Consider the following 20,184-nt stretch of genomic DNA (forward strand, 5'->3'; position numbering starts at 1 on the left):
AAATTGTAACTTTTTTTCTTGTTAGTCTGTCAATATTTTGATTTTATTATATTATTTTTCTCATAATATTGTTCATTCATTCATTCATTTTCTACCGCTTTTCCTCACGAGGGTTGCGGGGGGTGCTGGAGCCTATCCCAGCTGTCTTCGGGCTAGAGGCGGGGTACACCCTGGACTGGTGGCCAGCCAATCACATGGCACATATAGACAAACAACCATTCACACTCACATTCATACCTATGGACAATTTGGAGTGGCTAATTAACCTAGCATGTTTTTGGAATGTGGGAGGAAACCGGAGTACCCGGAGAAAACCCACGCATGCACGGGGAGAACATGCAAACTCCACACAGAGATGGCCGAGGGTGGAATTGAACCCTGGTCTCCTAGCTGTGAGGTCGCTAACCCCTAGACCACTGTGCCGCCTCATAATATTGTAAACTTTTTAAAAAATTCTTTATTTTAATATCTCAAGTTTATGCCACAAAAATGACATTATTTTTCCTCATAATATTATCACATTATTCTTGTAAAATTACCACTTTTTCTTGCTGGATTGCATTTTTTCCCTCTTAATATTTTGCCTGGGACGGCACGGTGGTCTAGTGGTTAGCGCGCAGACCTCACAGCTAGGAGACCAGGGTTCAATTCCACCCTCGGACATCTCTGTGTGGAGTTTGCATGTTCTCCGGGTACTCCGGTTTCCTCCCACATTCCAAAAACATGCTAGGTTAATTAGCCACTCCAAATTGTCCATAGGTATGAATGTGAGTGTGAATGGTTGTTTGTCTATATGTGCCCTGGGATTGGCTGGCCACCAGTCCAGGGTGTACCCCGCCTCTCGCCCGAAGACAGCTGGGATAGGCTCCAGCACCACCCCCGTGACCCTCGTGAGGAAAAAGCAGTAGAAAATGAATGAATGAATATTTTGCCTTTATTCTTGTGAAAAATTCTTCTGCAGATTTTTCCATGTAGATTTTTTTTGTTCATATTAGTTTAGTTTAGCTGTTTTTATCATGTGCCATGAGCCAATAAAAAGCAGCCACAGTGGAATGGTGGTCTTAATGTCCCACATTTTTATCGTATGCTTGAAAATGCTTAATTTGTGCCAAACTTATGTACACTTTGCTTACCATAAATATGCTGCTTTTGACAAATAATAAGCTACATTATTTTAGCTTTTTGGGAACCCGTGATAGTGATAGAGTGAGGGGGCGACGTCGTAACCATGACTGTCCCTAATTTGAATCCATTTCCACTCTGCAATGAAAATGGAAGATATCGTAAAGACTGACGACGTCGCAACATGGTGGTTTCATTCCAGTGCATTCGACTACGACACCGAGAACATGAACTCCGAGGACATCTACAGCTCGCTGAAAGGCGTCACCGAGGCCATTCAGAACTTCAGCGTCCGCAGCCAAGAGGACATGAACGACCCGCTTCAGCGCCGCGACGGAGACGAGGTGAGAGGACATCGAGGAAGGCGGATTCATCAGGACGTGTTTGACGCCTACCGTAACCGTGTGGTGCAGGGGGGCAGCGGCGTGGACGGCAGAGGCCCGGAATCCATGGACGGGGGCCGCATGGCGCTGGACAACAAGACGTCCCTCCTCAACACGCCCCTGCTGTCCTCCAGCCCGCTAGGGGACCGCAGGCTCCTGATGGACTCGCCGTTTAAACTGAGCCGCAAGGACAGCAGCCTGGACGACTCGGAGCAGCTCATGGACGGTAAAACCGGAAAAACCACCAAACTTTTTCTTTTTCTGGCTTTCTCATCCCCTCCGTCTCGAGCAGACAGCGGCCTGGACCAATCGGAGCTGATGGCCGAGCTGCTGAAGGAGCTGTCCAATCACAACGAGCGCATCGAGGAGCGGAAGGCGGCGCTGAGCGAGCTGCTCAAGCTGATCCACGAAAACACCCTGCAGGTGTGGGACGAGCATTTCAAGACCATCCTGCTGCTGCTGCTGGAGACCATGGGCGACAGAGAGGTACACCCGAACATCTCATCGCTAAACTACAAACGTGGACGACCGCATCCGTTGCGTCTTTCCCAGCACGTCATCCGGACCCTGGCGCTGCGGGTTTTGCGGGAGATCCTCGGCAAGCAGCCCTGGAGGTTCAAGAACTACGCCGAGTTGACCATCATGAAGGCCCTGGAAGCACACAAGGACCCCCACAAGGAGGTAACGCCCCCCTTCGTCCATCCATCGGGTCCCGCGTATCCACTCACATGCTTTCTTTTCAGGTGGTACGAGCGGCAGAGGAGACGGCGGCCATGTTGGCGCTGTCCATCTCCCCCGACCAGTGCATCAAAGTGCTGTGTCCCATCATCCAGTCCGCAGACTACCCCATCAACCTGGCCGCCATCAAGATGCAGACCAAGGTGGTGGAGAGGATCCCTCGAGACAGCCTGGCGGGACTTCTGCCCGAGGTGGTGCCGGGGCTCATCCAGGTAACGGACGCCGGACAAGCGCCGTGGAGTCCCACTAAATCATTTCAACGTATGACATGATGAATATTTCTCCATGTTCTTGTCTCAAAGACGAAGCCGTGCAGGTCTACGTTACACCCGGACCTGTATGGCAAAACCAGTTATGCTTCCTTCGTCATACAAGGAAAAAATCCTAACTTTACAAGGATAATGTTGGACGACACTTTATTTACATAATGTGGAAATAAATATATATATTTTAAAATAGTCATAGTATTATAGAAAACTAGGAAAATGACAACATTTCATTGTGGGTTATGTAACAAGAATGAAATCCAAATATTGTACAAGAAAAAAAAAATATTACATTTTTAAAAAGCAGCAGCAGCAAAATTATAAAAATAAAAATACAATTTTACAAGAACAAATCCAAAATATTTAGAGAAAAAAAATCATACCTCACAGGAATTTTACTAGAATAAACTGCTAATATTATGAGAAAAAATACTGCCTTTTTACTAGTACTGAGTTGAAATATTGGTTTTGATTTTATTTCATTTGAACATGCATCAGATTACAATTGAATGCATCCCATAATCAGTTCCCAGTTCCACATGTCCAAAAGGAGTAGGAAGAAGCAAAGCTTATTAAATCCTACCCCTCCATCTGGTACTTTTACAATCACTAACTGTTACATTTGTTCACTTCCTGCTTTCCTAATATAGTATAAGTTGGTTTTTTTGGGGGGGGGTACATTTTTTTTTTTTTTTTTTTTTTTTTGTACTCCGGTTTCCTCCCACATTCCAAAAACATGCTATGTTAATTGGTAATGGTTTAATTTCATTTGAACATGCATCAGATTACAATTGAGTGCATCCCATAATCAGTTCCCAGTTCCACATGTCCAAAAGGAGTAGGAAGAAGCAAAGCTTATTAAATCCTACCCCTCCATCTGGTACTTTTACAATCAGTAACTGTTACATTTGTTCACTTCCTGCTTTCCTAATATAGTATAAGTTTGGGTTTTTTTTGGTTTTTTTTGTTTGTTTTTTTTTGTTGTTTTTTGTTTTATTTATTTTTTATTTTATTTTCATTTTTACTACTATTTTCATTTATTTTTATTTGTACTCCGGTTTCCTCCCACGCTCCAAAAAAAAAAAAAAGGTAATGGTTTAATTTCATTTGAACATGCATCAGATTCCAATTGAGTGCATCCCATAATCAGTTCCCAGCTTTTTCACCTGTATGACAAAGCGGAGATGCAGTTTTTTTTCTTGAAATGTACATAAAATCTTAGCATATCTTTACAAAATATAAAAATGTCAAAGTTCCAAGCTTTCATTTTTGGCTACAAATTGGCGGGTATGAGGCCCTTACTGGTTTTCCTTTACACTTTCTCATGCACTCCAAATCATTGACTCCAATCAAACTAACTTGTTGTACATCAGTTGGGAATGAACAGCCTTGCTCCAAATATTGCCGCCCAGCAACGGACGCCCCTCCCATCCCCCGAAGGGTTTCATCTGAAGGTTTCTAATCCCGGCATTGTGCTGACACGCAGGGTTACGACAACTCGGAGAGCAGCGTGAGGAAAGCCTGCGTCTTCTGCTTGGTGGCCATCTACGCCGTGATCGGGGAGGACCTCAAGCCGCACCTCAGCCAGCTCTCCAGCGGCAAGGTGGGGCGGGAACACGGACCCCAAAGTCAAACCAAGACGCACCACTTGGCGGCCTTTCATGAGCTAACCCCCCCCTTCCTGTTTGCTCTTCCTCCCCGCTGCAGCTGAAGCTTCTGAACCTCTACATCAAGCGCGCCCAGTCTGGTTCCAGCGGCGGCGACCCGGCGTCTGAGGGCCTATAGGGGGAACAGCGCCCTCTTGTGGGTGGAGGGGGGGCCGACCGCGGAACTGCTACGCTGCCTGTTTTGCAAAACATTAGCACACACACGCACACGCACACACACACGCCAAGAACAAAAACACATCTGCACACTTGTGGACTTGAGTCTGGACTTGAGAGTGACACATTAAACCCCCCCCCCCCCCCCCCCCCGCCGCCCTCCCCCCTCAAGATGGGATACATGACATCCTCCACCCCTTCACCTGTTGTCACTCATGGATCATGAAGATAAAGAAATGGCCGTCCTCTTTGCCCCCCCCCCCCCCCCCCCACCTTGTTTGCGTCTTGCCCACCCCCCTCCTCGTTGAAGAGTAGCTAACCGGGTTTCATTTGGGCCACTTTCTTTTATTCCCACACGACCGCCGCTCCCCGCCCCTGCACCCAAAAGTGGGTGTGGCCTTCTTTCCAGTACTTATGGTACAGAAGCAGATTAGTTCTTGGTGATGCATGACCATTTTTTTTTTTTTATTCTTTATTTTATTTGAGTCGCGTCACCAGTCGTAAGAACGTGAACGCGCTTCTACATTTAAGTCGGGAAAATAAATTGTCCGCCCCTTTCAGGAACACCCCCCCACCCACCCACCCCCCAACCCCCAAATAATTATTACAATATATGGTATTAAAATGGAGTATGTCATTTAGGAAAGTACTCCTGGGGGGGGGGGGTGTCCATCGTTGGTTTTATTTGTCTCTCGCCACCCCTTAACCCCCGCCCCCCCGGATGAGAAATACAATTTATTCTTTTACAGCTCTGGAAACAAAAATGTCCCCCCCCCGCTCTCTACTACTTCTAAACTAGTACTCTCCTACTACTACTACTACTACTACTACTACTCGCTTGTGTCTTTTGTTTCCTTCATGTAATATTTTAGTTTTCACTGTTGTGTTCTACCCCCCCCCGCCCCCCCCTCCTGTGTATTTACAGAATGTGCTTACAATAAAGAACTTGTACAGATCATGAATTCTTCTTCTGCACTATGAAGTACACATTTATACATAAATAATATTCCTGATATTCCACCTTTGCAGGGTATTACTTATGCAATGAGGCGGGTCCCCCCCCCCCCCTCTCTCTGCCAAAATAGCATGGACCCGACTCCGCAGGGACACTTTGACAGTCCTCCCCGTCCAGGGTCCGCTTGCAGGGATAAATCATTGACCAGCTTGGACCGGAAGCCACGGAGTACCACCGGCACCCCCACCGATGCGGCCATGAGCTCATGTTTGGATCGGAGTACCGGCCCGGGTTGCGTGTACCTGCAGCGGGACTGAGGCCGCTGCCGTGGGACACGATGTTGTTTTGGCAGGCGTGCACGGAGAACTTTCGGACTCCGCTGGAGAGACACGACGGCGGCGGCGGCAGTCACAGACGGTACTGAATATTTATTTTTTTTATTCTGTTTGTGCTTCCTATGCTATTGGTGTAATTATATGAGTTTATTTGAACATTTGGGACAGTTTTGTTGCGAAATAATAAGCTTGCTGCAAACTGTCAACTTCTGCTCACGTCGTTACAAGAGAGGCGGGGCAAGTATGACTGACGGAAGCAAAGGAGGCATTCGATTGGCTGATGGGCACAGAAAGCGCCTCGTGATTGGCCGCCCGTCCTCGGCAACCTAAGATAATGCAGGCTGGGTGGTGGGGGGGCAGGCGGTGGGAGCCATGTTGATGCTCGCTCTTGTGTCTCTCTGGACGCTTGGAGGACCGCGGCAAGCCGACGTGGTGGACCGGACAGCGCTATGAGAAGAGGGGGACGAGCCGGGGCGGTACCGGGAGCACTGGAGGGACGTCTGATCCGTTAGTAGGACCCCCCCCCCTCCCCCTCCAACACCCTTCCCCGGACATCATCATCATCACACAGCCAGGCAAAGGGAAGTTGATGCGAGTTAGCTTGGTAGCTAGGTAGCAACAGCTGTGCGGACGCTGCGTGGGATGCACCCCACGGAATAACCCCCACATTGTACCCATTTTCGGCTTGTTTTTAATCATTTAACATTGACGCGAACAACTCGAAAACGATTTAGGAGTGACAGGAAGTGTTCGAGTCCGGAGTAGTTACCCGTACATGGTTGTCCAAAGCTAGCTAGCTTGCTAGCCACCGTTAGCATGTGAGAGCCAGCTCCCCTGTTGGAGTCACGACCATCTTTTTTTCTCGCCTTCACTGGAACACAAACTTCACGGTGGCGTTCGGACCAGTGCCGTGTTTCGGTGCTAATGTAGCCCCCCAGTGCGGATATGGAGATCCGTCCCGTCTGTGAGGAAAGCTACCGATTCTCCAGGCTCGCTTGCCCAAGCAGCGGCTAGCAAGCGGGCAGCCTAAGTTTCCTGGCGCGGCGTCTTGTCGGAGAAGGCTGCGGACTTCCTCACCCGGCCCGTCCTCCTCTTTCAAGCCAGCAAACTGGCGGCCCCCCAAGTGGAAACCGACGACAAGGAGCTGGGGCCCATGGCCTGGGTGCTCAAGATCGACGACGCTACCATCGAGTCCGGGCTGGTGCACGACTTCGATGCCAGCCTCTCCGGCATCGGGCAGGAGCTGGGGGCTGGAGCCTACAGCATGAGGTTAGACCTCCGGGGGGCCGTGTCGTGGGTGCGGGTGGGCGGCTTGGTGGCCTTGCGACCCCCCCCAGTTGTGTTCTTTGTTTTGGGATTTGGGCTCTGCCCAGTGTGCCATAATCAGACACTGCTTTCATTCTGCAACACATAAACAAGGCTTGGTTGGGGGGGGGGGGTAACTTCATGGAAATGAACCCGCTGCTCGTTGAGAAGAGCAGTCCCTGCTTTTCATGTTAGTCTCAAAGTTTAGGAAAACGTTTTGAAAAATTGATTAAATTGTCTAATTACTCCATAAAAATGGCATAAAAATGTCCAAGTCGGAAATACTGATCCCCCCTGCTGTGCTAAGAAGTTACGCTGCCATCTAATGTACAGCGTAGGAATAGCAAGCTACGTTTATTATTATTATTTACTATTATGTGTGTTGTTTAGAAGCTTGGTAGCGCCAAATCTTTAATAAATAAAGAAATGAGTGCATGGTAGAACGTGATATTAGTAAATAATGGGAGTGTGCTGTAACATGAAACGTAATAAATCAAAGCCACCCTGCAACTAAAATGGGCTACTCCATTCTGCACAAAAACATGTAAATCACCATAATATTTTAGGCTAATTATCGGATATTAATTATATTTATTTAGGAATTGCTACATTGTTTTGATATACTCTATATCAGGGGTGGGCAAATATTTGGACTGATGGGCCGCATTGAGTTAACAAAATTGTCCGGGGGGGGGGGGGCGAACATATATTTAACACACACACAATTTTATGCTTGTTTTTCCTTGAATTATGTCTAATTTTTATCTGTAAAAGTGTTATTCTATCAGCAGTATATTCTCATGTCCCTTTTTTCAGGAGCACTTTAAACATCAGACAACTTCAAACTATGAAATTTCATTTTACTTCATTTTTTATTTTTTACTAAACAAGACATCCGACTTAACAAGTTATGTTGCCAGTTTGTATATTAAAAGTTTAAATACTTAGAAAGCAACTGGCGGGCCGGATTCAAACGCTTGGTGGGCCGTATGTGGCCCCCGGGCCGTAGTTTGCCCACCACTGCTCTATATGATTGTAGCAGAAGTGAAATTATGGTGAGTCTTTTATTATTATTATTATTATTATTACACAAACATACATCTAGCTAGCTTTTTTCCCCCCCTCATTAATAAATAAATAAATAAATCCAGGTTGACAGGAAGTGAAAAACACAAGACAGGAAACCGTGCACAACACAAACACATCTGTGCAGATCAAAACAACTGACGAGGTAAAGAAAATGACGAGGTCATTTTTTACTACATGTAGTAGATCTTAGTTTCTGATTTGTAACAGGGATAAAAAAAATTAAAAATCAGTAATTTTCCAAGGATAAAGCCAAAATATTGAATGGAATGTGATAATTTCACTATTTAAAAAAAAAAATTAAAAAAATTTAGTAACTTAAAGTTGAAATATTAGACTTTAAGTTCTAATATGGGAAACAAAACAATGAATGTAATTTTGAGAGAAATGGGGGGGTACAGTATTACGGAATAGTCATAATATTACAAGAAGAAAAATATTAATAAAGTGAAAATATTTGGAAAGCAGCAGGAATAAAAATATAAAATGGGACCTATTATACTTTTTTTTTTGTTTTTGTCCCTTTTTGTATAGAACAGCTACACAGAAATAGTTATAGATCTTCCAGAATCTGCACCTATTCATTTCTTTGGATCTCGTGTTTCCCGCCAAAATGGTCTGTTTTAATGTGTGGTACATAAAGTATATACTACATATGCAGTATGTCAATATCAATGGTACATAAAGTAGATACTACATATGCAGTATGTCAATATACATGGTACATAAAGTAGATACTACATATGCAGTATGTCAATATACATGGTACATAAAGTAGATACTACATATGCAGCATGTCAATATACATGGTACATAAAGTAGATACTACATATGCAGTATGTCAATATACATGGTACATAAAGTAGATACTACATATGCAGTATGTCAATATCAATGGTACGTAAAGTAGATACTACATATGCAGTATGTCAATATACATGGTACATAAAGTAGATACTACATATGCAGTATGTCAATATACATGGTACATAAAGTAGATACTACATATGCAGTATGTCTATATCAATGGTACATAAAGTAGATACTACATATGCAGTATGTCAATATACATGGTACATAAAGTAGATACTACATATGCAGTATGTCAATATACATGGTACATAAAGTATATACTACATATGCAGTATGTCAATATGCATGGTACATAAAGTAGATACTACATATGCAGTATGTCATTATCAATGGTACATAAAGTAGATACTACATATGCAGTATGTCAATATACATGGTACATAAAGTAGATACTACATATGCAGTATGTCAATATACATGGTACATAAAGTAGATACTACATATGCAGTATGTCAATATACATGGTACATAAAGTAGATACTACATATGCAGTATGTCAATATACATGGTACATAAAGTAGATACTACATATGCAGTATGTCAATATACATGGTACATAAAGTAGATACTACATATGCAGTATGTCAATATACATGGTACATAAAGTAGATACTACATATGCAGTATGTCAATATACATGGTACATAAAGTGACGAGTTGATGGTGGTAGTTGGTGATGGTGTTTTTGCTTTTATTTTCACTTCCTGGTTCCTGCGTTTATTCCTCGTACTCGATGCCGGAAGGCCGCCATGATTGGATGCGTTGAGGCAAAGGCCCGGGCGCCCCGATGAGGCGTCTTCGTGACTTGTGTTGACGCATGCACGTGTTCTTATCATATGGCCGCCCCCCACTCCGGCCCCTCGCTTGCATCTGCCTGCTTGCAACCTTTATCAGTGTATTTGTACGCACGCCAACCCGGTGTCAAGGGGTCGCCTCACGCCTGACAGGGGGGGGGGGGTCTACGGTCTGAGTCTGTCAGGAACAGAATGTCTCGGTCCCCTTTGACCGTCGTCCTCTTGTATTTCAGGAAGCCGTTGCGGTTTTCCAAGGAAGCCCGACTAAACCGAGCTATGCCCCCCCCCACCCCACCCCACCCCAATGAGACACCAGCTAAATCATCTTGACTGTGACAATTTTTAATTTAATAGCATGCTAACTTTGCTAGCCCTGGGAACCTCACTCCATTGAAATTGTAGAAATATGAAGTACTATATGTACTATGTATGTACTATATGTATATAAATGCCGTCAAATTCAAACAAGGCACTGCTGTGATGTTGTGTAGTATTCTGTACTGGTCGCCAGGTGTCAGTAATATTACTGTACTCTTAGCTGAGACACACAAGCACCAGACTTTTATTGCGGGTGACATCACAACAGACGCCGTAATCCCGAACACACCAATCTTGCGAATGCGTTTGGCCACCCCTGCGCTAGCTATAGCAACCGAGTGGCTACGTCGGCAACACCTCCCCGCATCGTCGTCTTTCCGCGTACAGCAGGTGGTCGCTTTATTTGCCGCCCTTTTCCCGGTTTCCCTCCCTCGTCGCCAGTAAGGATTTTCTCCGGAACAGGATCGGTGAATGTTGGGGGTTACGCAATCGAGCTAACCTCCCAAACTGATAAGGGAACAGTGAACCCTTTGACACTCCTGCGGTGTTTTGTGTCGGGGTGAGCTGAGGACGGCTCGTCTGCACTGGCTGCCAAGTGTGTGTTTGTGTGTGTGTGTGTGTGTGTGTGTTCATGTTCATGCTATCTCTGCAGGCTTTTGTTCATTTATCCCACTGTGGGCTCATGCATATATAATGTCCCGACAGGGAAGCGTGCGAGGATGGATTGCCAGCCTTTGTCGCTCGCGTCTCCTAAAAATGGCGGTATCCGTTTTTTTTTTTACATGTGGTCCTACTTCCTGTAAGAAGCAGCAACTGGATGTGTCGGTCATGAACTTTCCATCATTGGATCATCTCCATCTTTTTATTTGTGGCCGAGGTGTGAGCGCACGCTACTTCCTCATCGTATCCTCTCTCTCTCTCTCTCTCTATCTCTCTCTCTATCTCTCTCTCGCTCGCAGCGATGTGCTCGCCCTGCCCATCTTCAAGCAGGAGGACTCCAGCCTCCCCCCAGAAAACGAGACCAAAAACCCCCCATTCCAGTACGTGCTGTGCACCGCCACCTCGCCGGCCGTCAAGTTGCACGACGAGACGCTGACATACCTCAACCAAGGTGAGCGCCGTCCTCGCCAGTGAAAGCATCAATTACCCCTAATTACCCCTGTAATTAGAAAATGATGATTTTATTTATCTTTATCTTATTTTTCTTTTTAATTAAAAAAAATGTTTTCTTTTTAATATTTATTTGGCTTGGTTTATACATTTTTTAATTGAATAAATAATTTAAATAAATTTGTCATCCATTCTATTTATTCATTTTTTACTTTAATTTCTTTTAATAATAGAATAAACTGTTAGACAGGTTTTACATTTCTATTTTATTCATTTTACCATTTTTGGTTTTATTATTTAACATGAATTTTTTTCTTTTAAATATTTATTTCTGTTTTTAATATATTTTTTGATAGATTTTTATAATTACAATTTTATTTTTTTATTTTAACATTTCTTTAATATTTTTTTAGTTTTGTAGAAATAACATTGTTTATTATTTTTTGATTTGTATTTAACAATGTAATCTTTGTTTTGTTTTAATCAGAAAAAAATGTCACTTGAGTTCTCCATACATAGTTATTCCACTTTTATTTGGTTTTGAGTTTTGTTTTTTTTTTTTTAAATAATTTTTATTTTTTATAATTTATCAGAAAAATGAATGTTCATCGCTTATTTGGATTGTTTTTAAATGTATATTGATTAATTTTAACGTTTATTTGGCTTGGTTTGTTTCATTTATTTATTTTGAGCATGTTTATAATAGAATTTAATGTAATATTTTTTATAATGTACTGATTTATTTAATTTAAAAAAAAAACACATTTTTTTTAACAAATTTATTTTGTAATGTTTGTCCGTTGGGAGAAGAACAGGAAGAGGTTTTGCTCAGTTGCACACAAACAAAGCAGCACAGACATATGTGTAATATTATAATGTCAAATAATGTAATGTATAATAAATGAATAAATAGCGTCTCTCTGGTGGAGGTACGATGTCGTTTTGACGCTGTGCTGCTTCCTGTCGTCTCAGGCCAGTCTTACGAGGTACGCATGTTGGACAACAGGAAGCCTGGCGAGTTGCCGGAGCTCAACAACAAGATGGTGAAGGTGGGGGGTCTCCACTTGACACGCGACAATCACGGCGTCCCACTGGGACAAAGTACATGACGTGTGTGTGTGTGTGTGTGTGTGTGTGTGTGTGTGTGTGTGTAGAGCATCGTGCGAGTGGTGTTTCACGACCGGCGGCTGCAGTACACGGAGCACCAGCAGCTGGAAGGCTGGAAGTGGAATCGTCCCGGCGACCGTCTACTTGATATCGGTAATGGCGGACGACCATTATTCCGCTAAAGCCTTTTGAGTGTACCGATGTGTGTACCGATGTGTGTGTGCAGATATTCCCATGTCGGTGGGCATCGTGGAGCCCAAGACCCACCCCTCCCAGCTGAACGCCGCCGAGTTCCTGTGGGACTTGAACAAAAGAGCGTCTGTCTTTGTGCAGGTAGCGCACCCGTCGTCCGCTCACCACATCAAACACACCCCCGCCGACCCCCCCCCACTCCCTCCGCAGGTGCACTGCATCAGCACAGAGTTCACGCCCAGGAAGCACGGCGGCGAGAAGGGCGTCCCCTTCAGGATCCAGATTGACACGTTCGCTCAGGGAGACGGCGGCGAATACGCCGAGCACCTGCACTCGGCCTCCTGCCAAATTAAAGTCTTCAAGGTACGCCGTCGCCCTCTTGTGGCCTTTTTACGACACAGGCGGTCGTCACGTCTTTCCCTCTCCTGCCCCCCCCCCCTCCCTCCCCAGCCAAAGGGGGCGGACCGCAAGCAGAAGACGGACAGGGAGAAGATGGAGAAAAGAACCCCTCAAGAGAAGGAGAAGTACCAGCCTTCCTACGACACCACTATCCTGTCTGAGGTCGGTCCCGGCGACGCCAGCTCGTCTTTTAGCCCCCGCCTAAACTTTTCCGTGTGTGCGCGTTTACAGACCAGACTTGAGCCCATCATCGAGGAAGGGGGTGACCACGAGCTGAAGAAGTCCAGCAAGCGGACACTTCCTGCTGACTGTGGAGACTCCCTGGCCAAGAGAGGCAGCGTAAGCTAGCAAATCAAGACTCTGTTGGGCTAGTTGAGGCGAGGGGGGCGGGGGTACACCCTGGACTGGTGGCCAGCCAATCACAGGGCACATATAGACAAACAACCATTCACACTCACATTCATACCTGTGGCCAATTAGGAAACCGGACACAGAAAACTCCACACTGAGATGGCCAGACTGTGGAATCGAACCGAGTCAATTTCTGCTGTTGACCCCCCCTCCCCCCATATTTTCCAATATTTAACTTTATCATTCATTCATTTTCTACCGCTATTTCCTCACAAGGGTCGCGGGGGGTGCTGGAGCCTATCCCAGCTGTCTTCGGGCGAGAGGCTGGTGGCTAGCCAATCACAGGGCACATATAGACAAACAACCATTCACACTCACATTCATACCTATGGACAATGTGGAGTGGCTAATTAACCTAGCATGTTTTTGGAATGTGGGAGGAAACCGGAGTACCCGGAGAAAACCCACCCACGCATGCACGGGGAGAACATGCAAACTCCACACAGAGATGGCCGATGGTGGGATTGAACCCTGGTCTCCTAGCTGTGATGTCTGCGCGCTAACCACTCGACACCGTGTAGCCCAAACCAAAACATTCATTCATTCATTACCGCTTTTTCCTCACAAGGGTCACGGGGGGTGCTGGAGCCTATCCCAGCTGTCTTCGGGCAAGAGGCGGGGTACACCCTGGACTGGTGGCCAGCCAATCACAGGGCACATATAGACAAACAACCATTCACACTCACATTCATACCTATGGACAATTTGGAGTGGCTAATTAACCTAGCATGTTTTTGGAATGTGGGAGGAAACCGGAGTACTCGGAGAAAACCCACAGATGCACGGGGAGAACATGCAAACTCCACACAGATGGCCAAGGGTGGAATCAAACCCTGGTCTCCTAGCTGTGAGGGCTGCGCGCTAACCACTCGACCACCGTGCAGCCCAAATCAAAACATTCATTCATTCATTTTCTACCGCTTTTTCCTCACGAGGGTGGCGGGGGGTGCTGGAGCCTATCCCAGCTGTCTTCGGGCGAAAGGCGGGGTACACCCTGGACTGGTGGCCAGCCAATCACAGGGCACATATAGACAAACAACCATTCACACTCACATTCATACCTATGGACAATTTGGAGTGGCTAATTAACCTAGCATGTTTTTGGAATGTGGGAGGAAACCGGAGTACCCGGGGAAAACCCACGCAAACTCCACACAGAGATGGTCGAGGGTGGGATTGAACCCTGGTCTCCTAGCTGTGAGGTCTGCGCGCTAACCACTCGTCCACCGTGCAGCCCAAACCAAAACATAACATGTAAAATTTCAACTGCTACCATTTTTTTTGCCATTTTTACAGTTTTTTTTTTCCCATAAGTTTTCCCGTTATTTTTCCAAAGTGCGGCGAGCCCCGCCCTCTTAGATAGAGACTGACTGTAAGTATTTGCTTATGTAGGCCTGGCGGCTATAGGAAGATTTGGTGAAGTGTGTTGCAGTGTTTTTATTCTGACCTGATTGCCCCCCCCCACCAGTGCTCCCCCTGGCCGGACAACGCCTACGTCAGCCCCAACCAGGCAGCTACGCCCTCCTTCACCTCCACCCCCCTGTCCACCTACACCACCTCATCGCTACCCGACAGGTAACCTGGCAACCACACAAGCAGCGCCGGCGTTGAACCATTTCCTCTTAAACTCATCAATGTCGTTCCGGCAGCGACTCGTCCTCGCCCAATCACCAGGCAGAACCTGGCGGCCACGGCAGCACAGAGGTAGGTCCAGCGTAGAAGAAGAAGAAGAAGAAGAAAGTGTGTGCGTGCTCGGGCGTTGACGCCATGTCTCCCTCGCAGCAGTTGAGTCCCGCCGCGTCCATTCAGGACACGCAAAAGTGGCTGCTGAAAAACCGATTCAACTCCTACGCTCGACTCTTCTCCCACTTCTCAGGTGACGCACACGCTCCGTCCACAAGCAGCGACGCGGCCCGACGGGAACGTATGACGTATGACGCCACTTCTTTCCCTCCTTGCGCAGGTTCTGATTTGCTGAAGTTAACCCGGGACGACCTGGTCCAGATTTGTGGTCCGCCGGACGGGATCCGACTCTTCAATGCACTCAAATCAAAGTGTGTGGCTCTTTGTGGTGTCCGTCCAGCCGCCCGTATGCGGCGCCATGTTTACTGGCCCCTCAGCACAGCCGAAAATTAGCATTTAACATGAAAAACATCATATTTCGGGAGTAAAGTCAAACTATTAAGACAAAATTCAATTATTATTAAATTATAACAAATTAAATTAATAATTTATTATATTAATAAATTAAAAATATTATTATTAATTATTATTAATTATTATTAATTATTATTAATTATTATTAATTATTATTAATTATTATTAATTATTATTAATTATTATTAATTATTATTAATTATTATTAATTATTATTATTAATAATTTTTATGTATTATTAATTATTATTTTATTTTATTATTAAACTATAATATTACCAGTAATATCATTTTAGTAGCATAAAGTTGAAAATACATTTTTTTTAAAAAGATAAAAAACAGCTGTCATTTTATTCATCCATCCATTTTGCCGCTTATTCTACTAGGGTCATGCTGGAGCCTATCCCAGCTGACTTGGTGCACCCCGGAATGGTGGCCAGCCAATCACAGGGCACATATAGACAAACAACCATTCACACTCACGTTCATACCTATGGACAATTTCGATTGGCCAATTAGCCGAGCATGTTTTTGGTTTTGATTGGCTGGCCACCAGTCCAGGGTGTACCCCGCCTCTCGCCCAAAGACAGCTGGGATAGGCTCCAGCATACCCTGTGACACTAGTGAGGATAAGCGGCATAGAAAAATGGTGCTTAATCATTATGGGAATAAAGTCATAATTACAAGAATAAAAATATGTAAGAAGAAATAAATGGGGGAGTAACGCTGTAATTAAAAAAATATAAAAATATAAAAAATTTATATAAAAATATTTTCATTTTTTTTTAAGATGCTGTTTTACAAGAATAATCAAACAAATATGATTAGAGTAATATTTTTATGAAAAGTAGGTTGGGGAAAAAGTTCCAACATGAAAACAAAATCAAAATATTATGGCAATAAAGTCATAATTATGAGAACAAAATTTACATATAATTGTAATTTTTTTTAAAATAAAAACATCAGAAATTGGGTGGGGGGGGGCTGTCATTTTATGAGAATAAAACCTAAAATAATTATTATTTTAGTGGCATATGTATGGAGTATGTAATTTTCCTAAGTCTTAATATTATGAGAAGCAAACTAAAAACATATTTTGGGGGGTAAATTATGTTGACAAAGTTATAAAATTATGATAATAAAATAAAAAATATTACAGAAATAAAATCCCAATATTGCATGAGAATAATCTGGCAATTTTGTCATTTTATTAGCACAGAGTACAAATATTAAGTTGTACTAGAAACAAAACAAAGTAGTAGTTTTTGGAAAATTGAGGAAAAAGTTAGAAATGATGGGAATAAAATAAATGTCAAAAGTTGAAATATTTAGAAAATGTAGCAGAAATGGAGAAAGAATGAAATGAATAATATTTTTCTGTTATGGATGACAAAGCTGAGATGCGTCATTTTAAAGATAGAGTATACAATAACCAAAATGGCCTCCCTTTATTGTTCACCGTGTGGCCCCCGCTGCCAAGGTTTGGATGCTCCTCGGATGCCAGCACGTCTCTGTGCTCATGTGTGCAGATCCGTGCGTCCCAGGTTGACGTTGTACGTTTGTCAGGAGTCGCCTCAGGACAGCCCCCTGCTGGAGAGACACGCCGCCAACGAAAACGGGGAGCAGGGCGCCTCGCCCAGTTTACACGGTGAGGGGAAGCGTCTTTGCCGCCGCCTCCGATCTCTCGAAAGACGCAAGCGCCAACTCTCCCTTTCTCGCTCACTACGCAGTCTACCACGCGCTCTACCTGGAGGAGCTGACGGCCGCCGAATTGATCCGTAAGATGGCGAGCGTGTGCAGCCTCCCGCTGGGGAACATCAACCAGGTGTACAGACAAGGTCCCACGGGGATACACATCCTGCTTAGCGACCAGGTAAGCCCCTCCCGAGTCACCCGCGACAAACACGAAGCCACTCTGCTGACACCTAGTGGTCATGTCCTGGACTGGAGGCCCTCGTGGTGGTGCAGACCACCACCATGACGGCCATAGAAACTACCTCACTATTAAAAATATGAAATAACCCTTCACGATGGTTCGATTCCACTCTCGGCCATCTCTGTGTGGAGTTTGCATGTTCTCCCCGCGCATGCGCCCGTGGGTTTTCTCCGGGTACTCCGGTTTCCTCCCACATTCCAAAAACATGCTAGGTTAATTAGCCACTCCAAATTGTCCATAGGTATGAATGTGAGTGTGAATGGTTGTTTGTCTATATGTGCCCTGGGATTGGCTGGCCACCAGTCCAGGGTGTACCCCGCCTCTCGTCCCAAAACAGCTGGGATAGGCTCCAGCACCCCTCGTGAACTTCATGAGGATAAGCAGCATAGAAAATGAATGAATGAATGAATTTGTCTTTTTATGAGAATAAACTCATAATATTATGACAAGGAAAAATAAGTTAAAATATTCATGAAAAATATGTTTTGTAGTCATAATATTCTAAAGAAAAAATCTAATTGTCATTTTTGTCAAATTTAGAAAATTTGGTTGCGTGTATTTTTTTTAATTTCAGATACTATTTATTAACAGGCTTCTTTTTAGAGTTGGGACACCACGGAAAGATTCCAGTCAGATCACGGACACTTTATAATAATAATAATAATAATAATAATAACACTTTATACTCGAGTAGGATCAAAACTAGCAAACCGCTGTCAGTGCTGCTCCCAGCTTTTTCTAAAATGGTGCATTCAGGTGCATCACGTAACCCCTGGGGACACAATTAGGACAATAGCGTATCTATTCATCAGTGGCAAACCATGCTAGCTATTACTACATCACTATGACACGGACCAACGTTAGAGCTTTGGAGTGGTGGCGAGCTAGCAGGCTAATGCTAACCGGAGCGTTGCATCGCCGTACGACCGCGTGTACCTGGTGCGAAACGGCAAGTCCCGTGTCCTTGACTCTTCCCCTCTCCTCCACGCGCCGCAGATGGTTTACAACTTGACCGACGAGAGCTGCTTCGTCATCGGCACCGTCAAAGGTGAGGCCGACGCTTCTGTCGTCGCACCGAAGCGACGCGACCCCCCCCCGCCCGCTCATTTCGCCCGTTTCCTGTCCTCTCCTCCACAGACGAGCACGGCGAAGGACTCCATCTCATCCTGAAGTAGGCGAGGACAAACGACGACGCCATCGACCCCGCCCGCGTCCCTCTCTTCGGCCGCTCTTTCCTCCAGCCCCTCCCGCCCTGCTCTCCCTCTGGATTGGTTGACGGACAGCGAGGAGGCGTGTAAATGTTAGAATCTGACATGCAGGGGGGGTGTCCACTGTTTCATATTGAAAACACTAACAGAAAGACGAGGGGGTGCAAGGGGAGGTTTTTTTTTTTTTTTTCTTTTTAAGCGTGGGGTTGTTCAAAAAGCGGCGTGAGGGCCAGTATTCGATGACCTTGTGTTGCTCGCCATATATGAAAGGGGCGGCGGGGGGGGGGTTGGCTTAATAATGACAATGATAATAATAATAATAATTATTGACCAGCTCTTCTCACAAACATCCATATTTCCTGGATTTAGCGTCCCGCTATCCGCCTGTTACTGTTGACGTCTTTGCTTCTTTCCGGCGCCGTGTGAGCCTTTCACTCGCTGTCACACCGAAAGCAGAAGACATCTTGGACAGCGCCGCCGCCGCCGCCACCGCCCTCCGAGCTTTGCTACTTCGAGGACAGCCGTCCTAATGAACGTGGACCAAACGGCGTCTCATCCTACGGACTTGGGAATCATGGCAGCTTCACATCCATCCATCCATCCATTCATTCATTCATCCATCCGTCTGTCGGACTCTGGTGTTTTTTCATTATGTAGCTGAGCAAGGTCACATGATTAGCTTCACACACACACACACACACACACACCTGTGTAGGTTTAGTCAACCCCTCCTAAACGTGCTGTCTGCCTCTTAAGTGTCAAGGTGTGAATGTGCATGTGTGTTCTTTGTTTGTTTTGTTTTTGCAAAGACTTGATTGATGCTAATAGATTCGTTAGCTTGTTGTAGAGTCAAGCATGTGTGGCAAGTGTTGGTTGGTTGGTTGGTTGGGGGGGGGGGTATGGTAACACCATAATCTATGGAGATGAGACCAAGCCTGCACTGATTTAAAAAAAAAAAAAACAATAAAAATCCAACCTCCATGTAGTCGGTCGTCCTACAGCCGCACAGCAGAACCCAGACCCCCCACCCCCCCTTTCCAAATCGGACCCCCAGACACAGAGTGAGCGTATGGGCAAAACTAGTCGGCTTCACGGTGTGCGAATGAGAGGGTAACCACTCTTGGTGTCCAGACGAATGAGAGGGTAACCACTCTTGGCGTCCAGACAAATGAGAGGGTAACCACTCTTGGCGTCCAGACGAATGAGAGGGTAACCACTCTTGGTGTCCAGACGAATGAGAGGGTAACCACTCTTGGTGTCCAACCAAACGTCAGTGATTCTGCCTGCGGTGTTGCTGCACGTGCACACCAACACGTGCTGGGAATAAATGATTTCATAACTTTGCCTGACGTCACAGAGCATTCTTTATTCTTTTATAATATTTTTTTTTATTATTATTTATTCTTGTACAGTGCAAACAGTAAATTGCACATATAAGTCATTCATTGAATGACTGAGGATAAACAATTCTTTTAAGTTTAGCTGTGTTTCATTGCTAAGATTTTACTGGAAATACATTTCCTTGTTCGATACGTGGGGGGAATTACCCAGGAATTTTACTTTTTTTGTTTTAAATAAATAACGTAATTTGTGGGGTAACGAGTCAGGAATAGAATTATTTTAAAAAATGACAATGAAGTCATATTTAGATAAAAGTAGCATAAAGT

General features: G+C 44.9%; 2 protein-coding genes across 4 annotated transcripts in view; both read left to right on the plus strand.

Annotated features, from left to right (window-relative positions):
* The window catches only part of LOC131101315 (CLIP-associating protein 2-like), a 65,237-nt gene extending 59,966 nt beyond the window's left edge, over positions 1-5,271 (plus strand). Inside the window, exons 39-45 of the mRNA XM_058046263.1 lie at positions 1,325-1,466; positions 1,536-1,731; positions 1,798-1,991; positions 2,058-2,186; positions 2,249-2,455; positions 3,996-4,112; positions 4,217-5,271. Coding sequence (XP_057902246.1) covers positions 1,325-1,466; positions 1,536-1,731; positions 1,798-1,991; positions 2,058-2,186; positions 2,249-2,455; positions 3,996-4,112; positions 4,217-4,294 — 1,063 coding nt within the window. The 3' untranslated portion in view covers positions 4,295-5,271. The remainder of the gene's footprint in view (positions 1-1,324; positions 1,467-1,535; positions 1,732-1,797; positions 1,992-2,057; positions 2,187-2,248; positions 2,456-3,995; positions 4,113-4,216) is intronic.
* A 183-nt stretch (positions 5,272-5,454) lies between these two features.
* Positions 5,455-19,860, plus strand: LOC131101314 (upstream-binding protein 1-like). 3 transcript variants are annotated; one of them, XM_058046261.1, is made up of 16 exons: positions 5,455-5,704; positions 10,958-11,109; positions 12,081-12,157; positions 12,263-12,368; positions 12,442-12,548; positions 12,618-12,770; positions 12,858-12,968; positions 13,038-13,145; positions 14,686-14,792; positions 14,867-14,921; positions 15,003-15,093; positions 15,181-15,271; positions 16,903-17,021; positions 17,104-17,246; positions 18,306-18,357; positions 18,447-19,860. In XM_058046261.1, exons 1-16 carry the CDS (start codon positions 5,553-5,555, stop codon positions 18,482-18,484), a joined length of 1,662 nt encoding a protein of 553 aa, XP_057902244.1. In that variant the 5' UTR covers positions 5,455-5,552; the 3' UTR covers positions 18,485-19,860. The 3 variants fall into 3 exon arrangements, with proteins under 3 accessions (XP_057902244.1, XP_057902243.1, XP_057902245.1); XM_058046260.1 differs by having other exon boundaries at positions 5,459-5,704; positions 15,000-15,093; XM_058046262.1 differs by lacking the exon at positions 5,455-5,704 and adding an exon at positions 5,947-6,891 and having other exon boundaries at positions 15,000-15,093.
* The last annotated feature ends 324 nt before the right edge of the window (positions 19,861-20,184 follow it).

Source organism: Doryrhamphus excisus, chromosome 14 (assembly GCF_030265055.1).
Source record: "Doryrhamphus excisus isolate RoL2022-K1 chromosome 14, RoL_Dexc_1.0, whole genome shotgun sequence".
NCBI classification, from domain to species: Eukaryota; Metazoa; Chordata; class Actinopteri; order Syngnathiformes; family Syngnathidae; genus Doryrhamphus; species Doryrhamphus excisus.

Bases quoted from the DNA above. Each gene is read 5' to 3' on its own strand.
- LOC131101314 (XM_058046260.1), top strand. From the start codon at position 5,553: ATGTTTGGATCGGAGTACCGGCCCGGGTTGCGTGTACCTGCAGCGGGA. The intron at 12,771-12,857 runs GTACGCCGTCGC...CTCCCTCCCCAG, and splicing joins GCCAAATTAAAGTCTTCAAG to CCAAAGGGGGCGGACCGCAA. The intron at 14,922-14,999 runs GTAGGTCCAGCG...TCTCCCTCGCAG, and splicing joins GCGGCCACGGCAGCACAGAG to CAGTTGAGTCCCGCCGCGTC.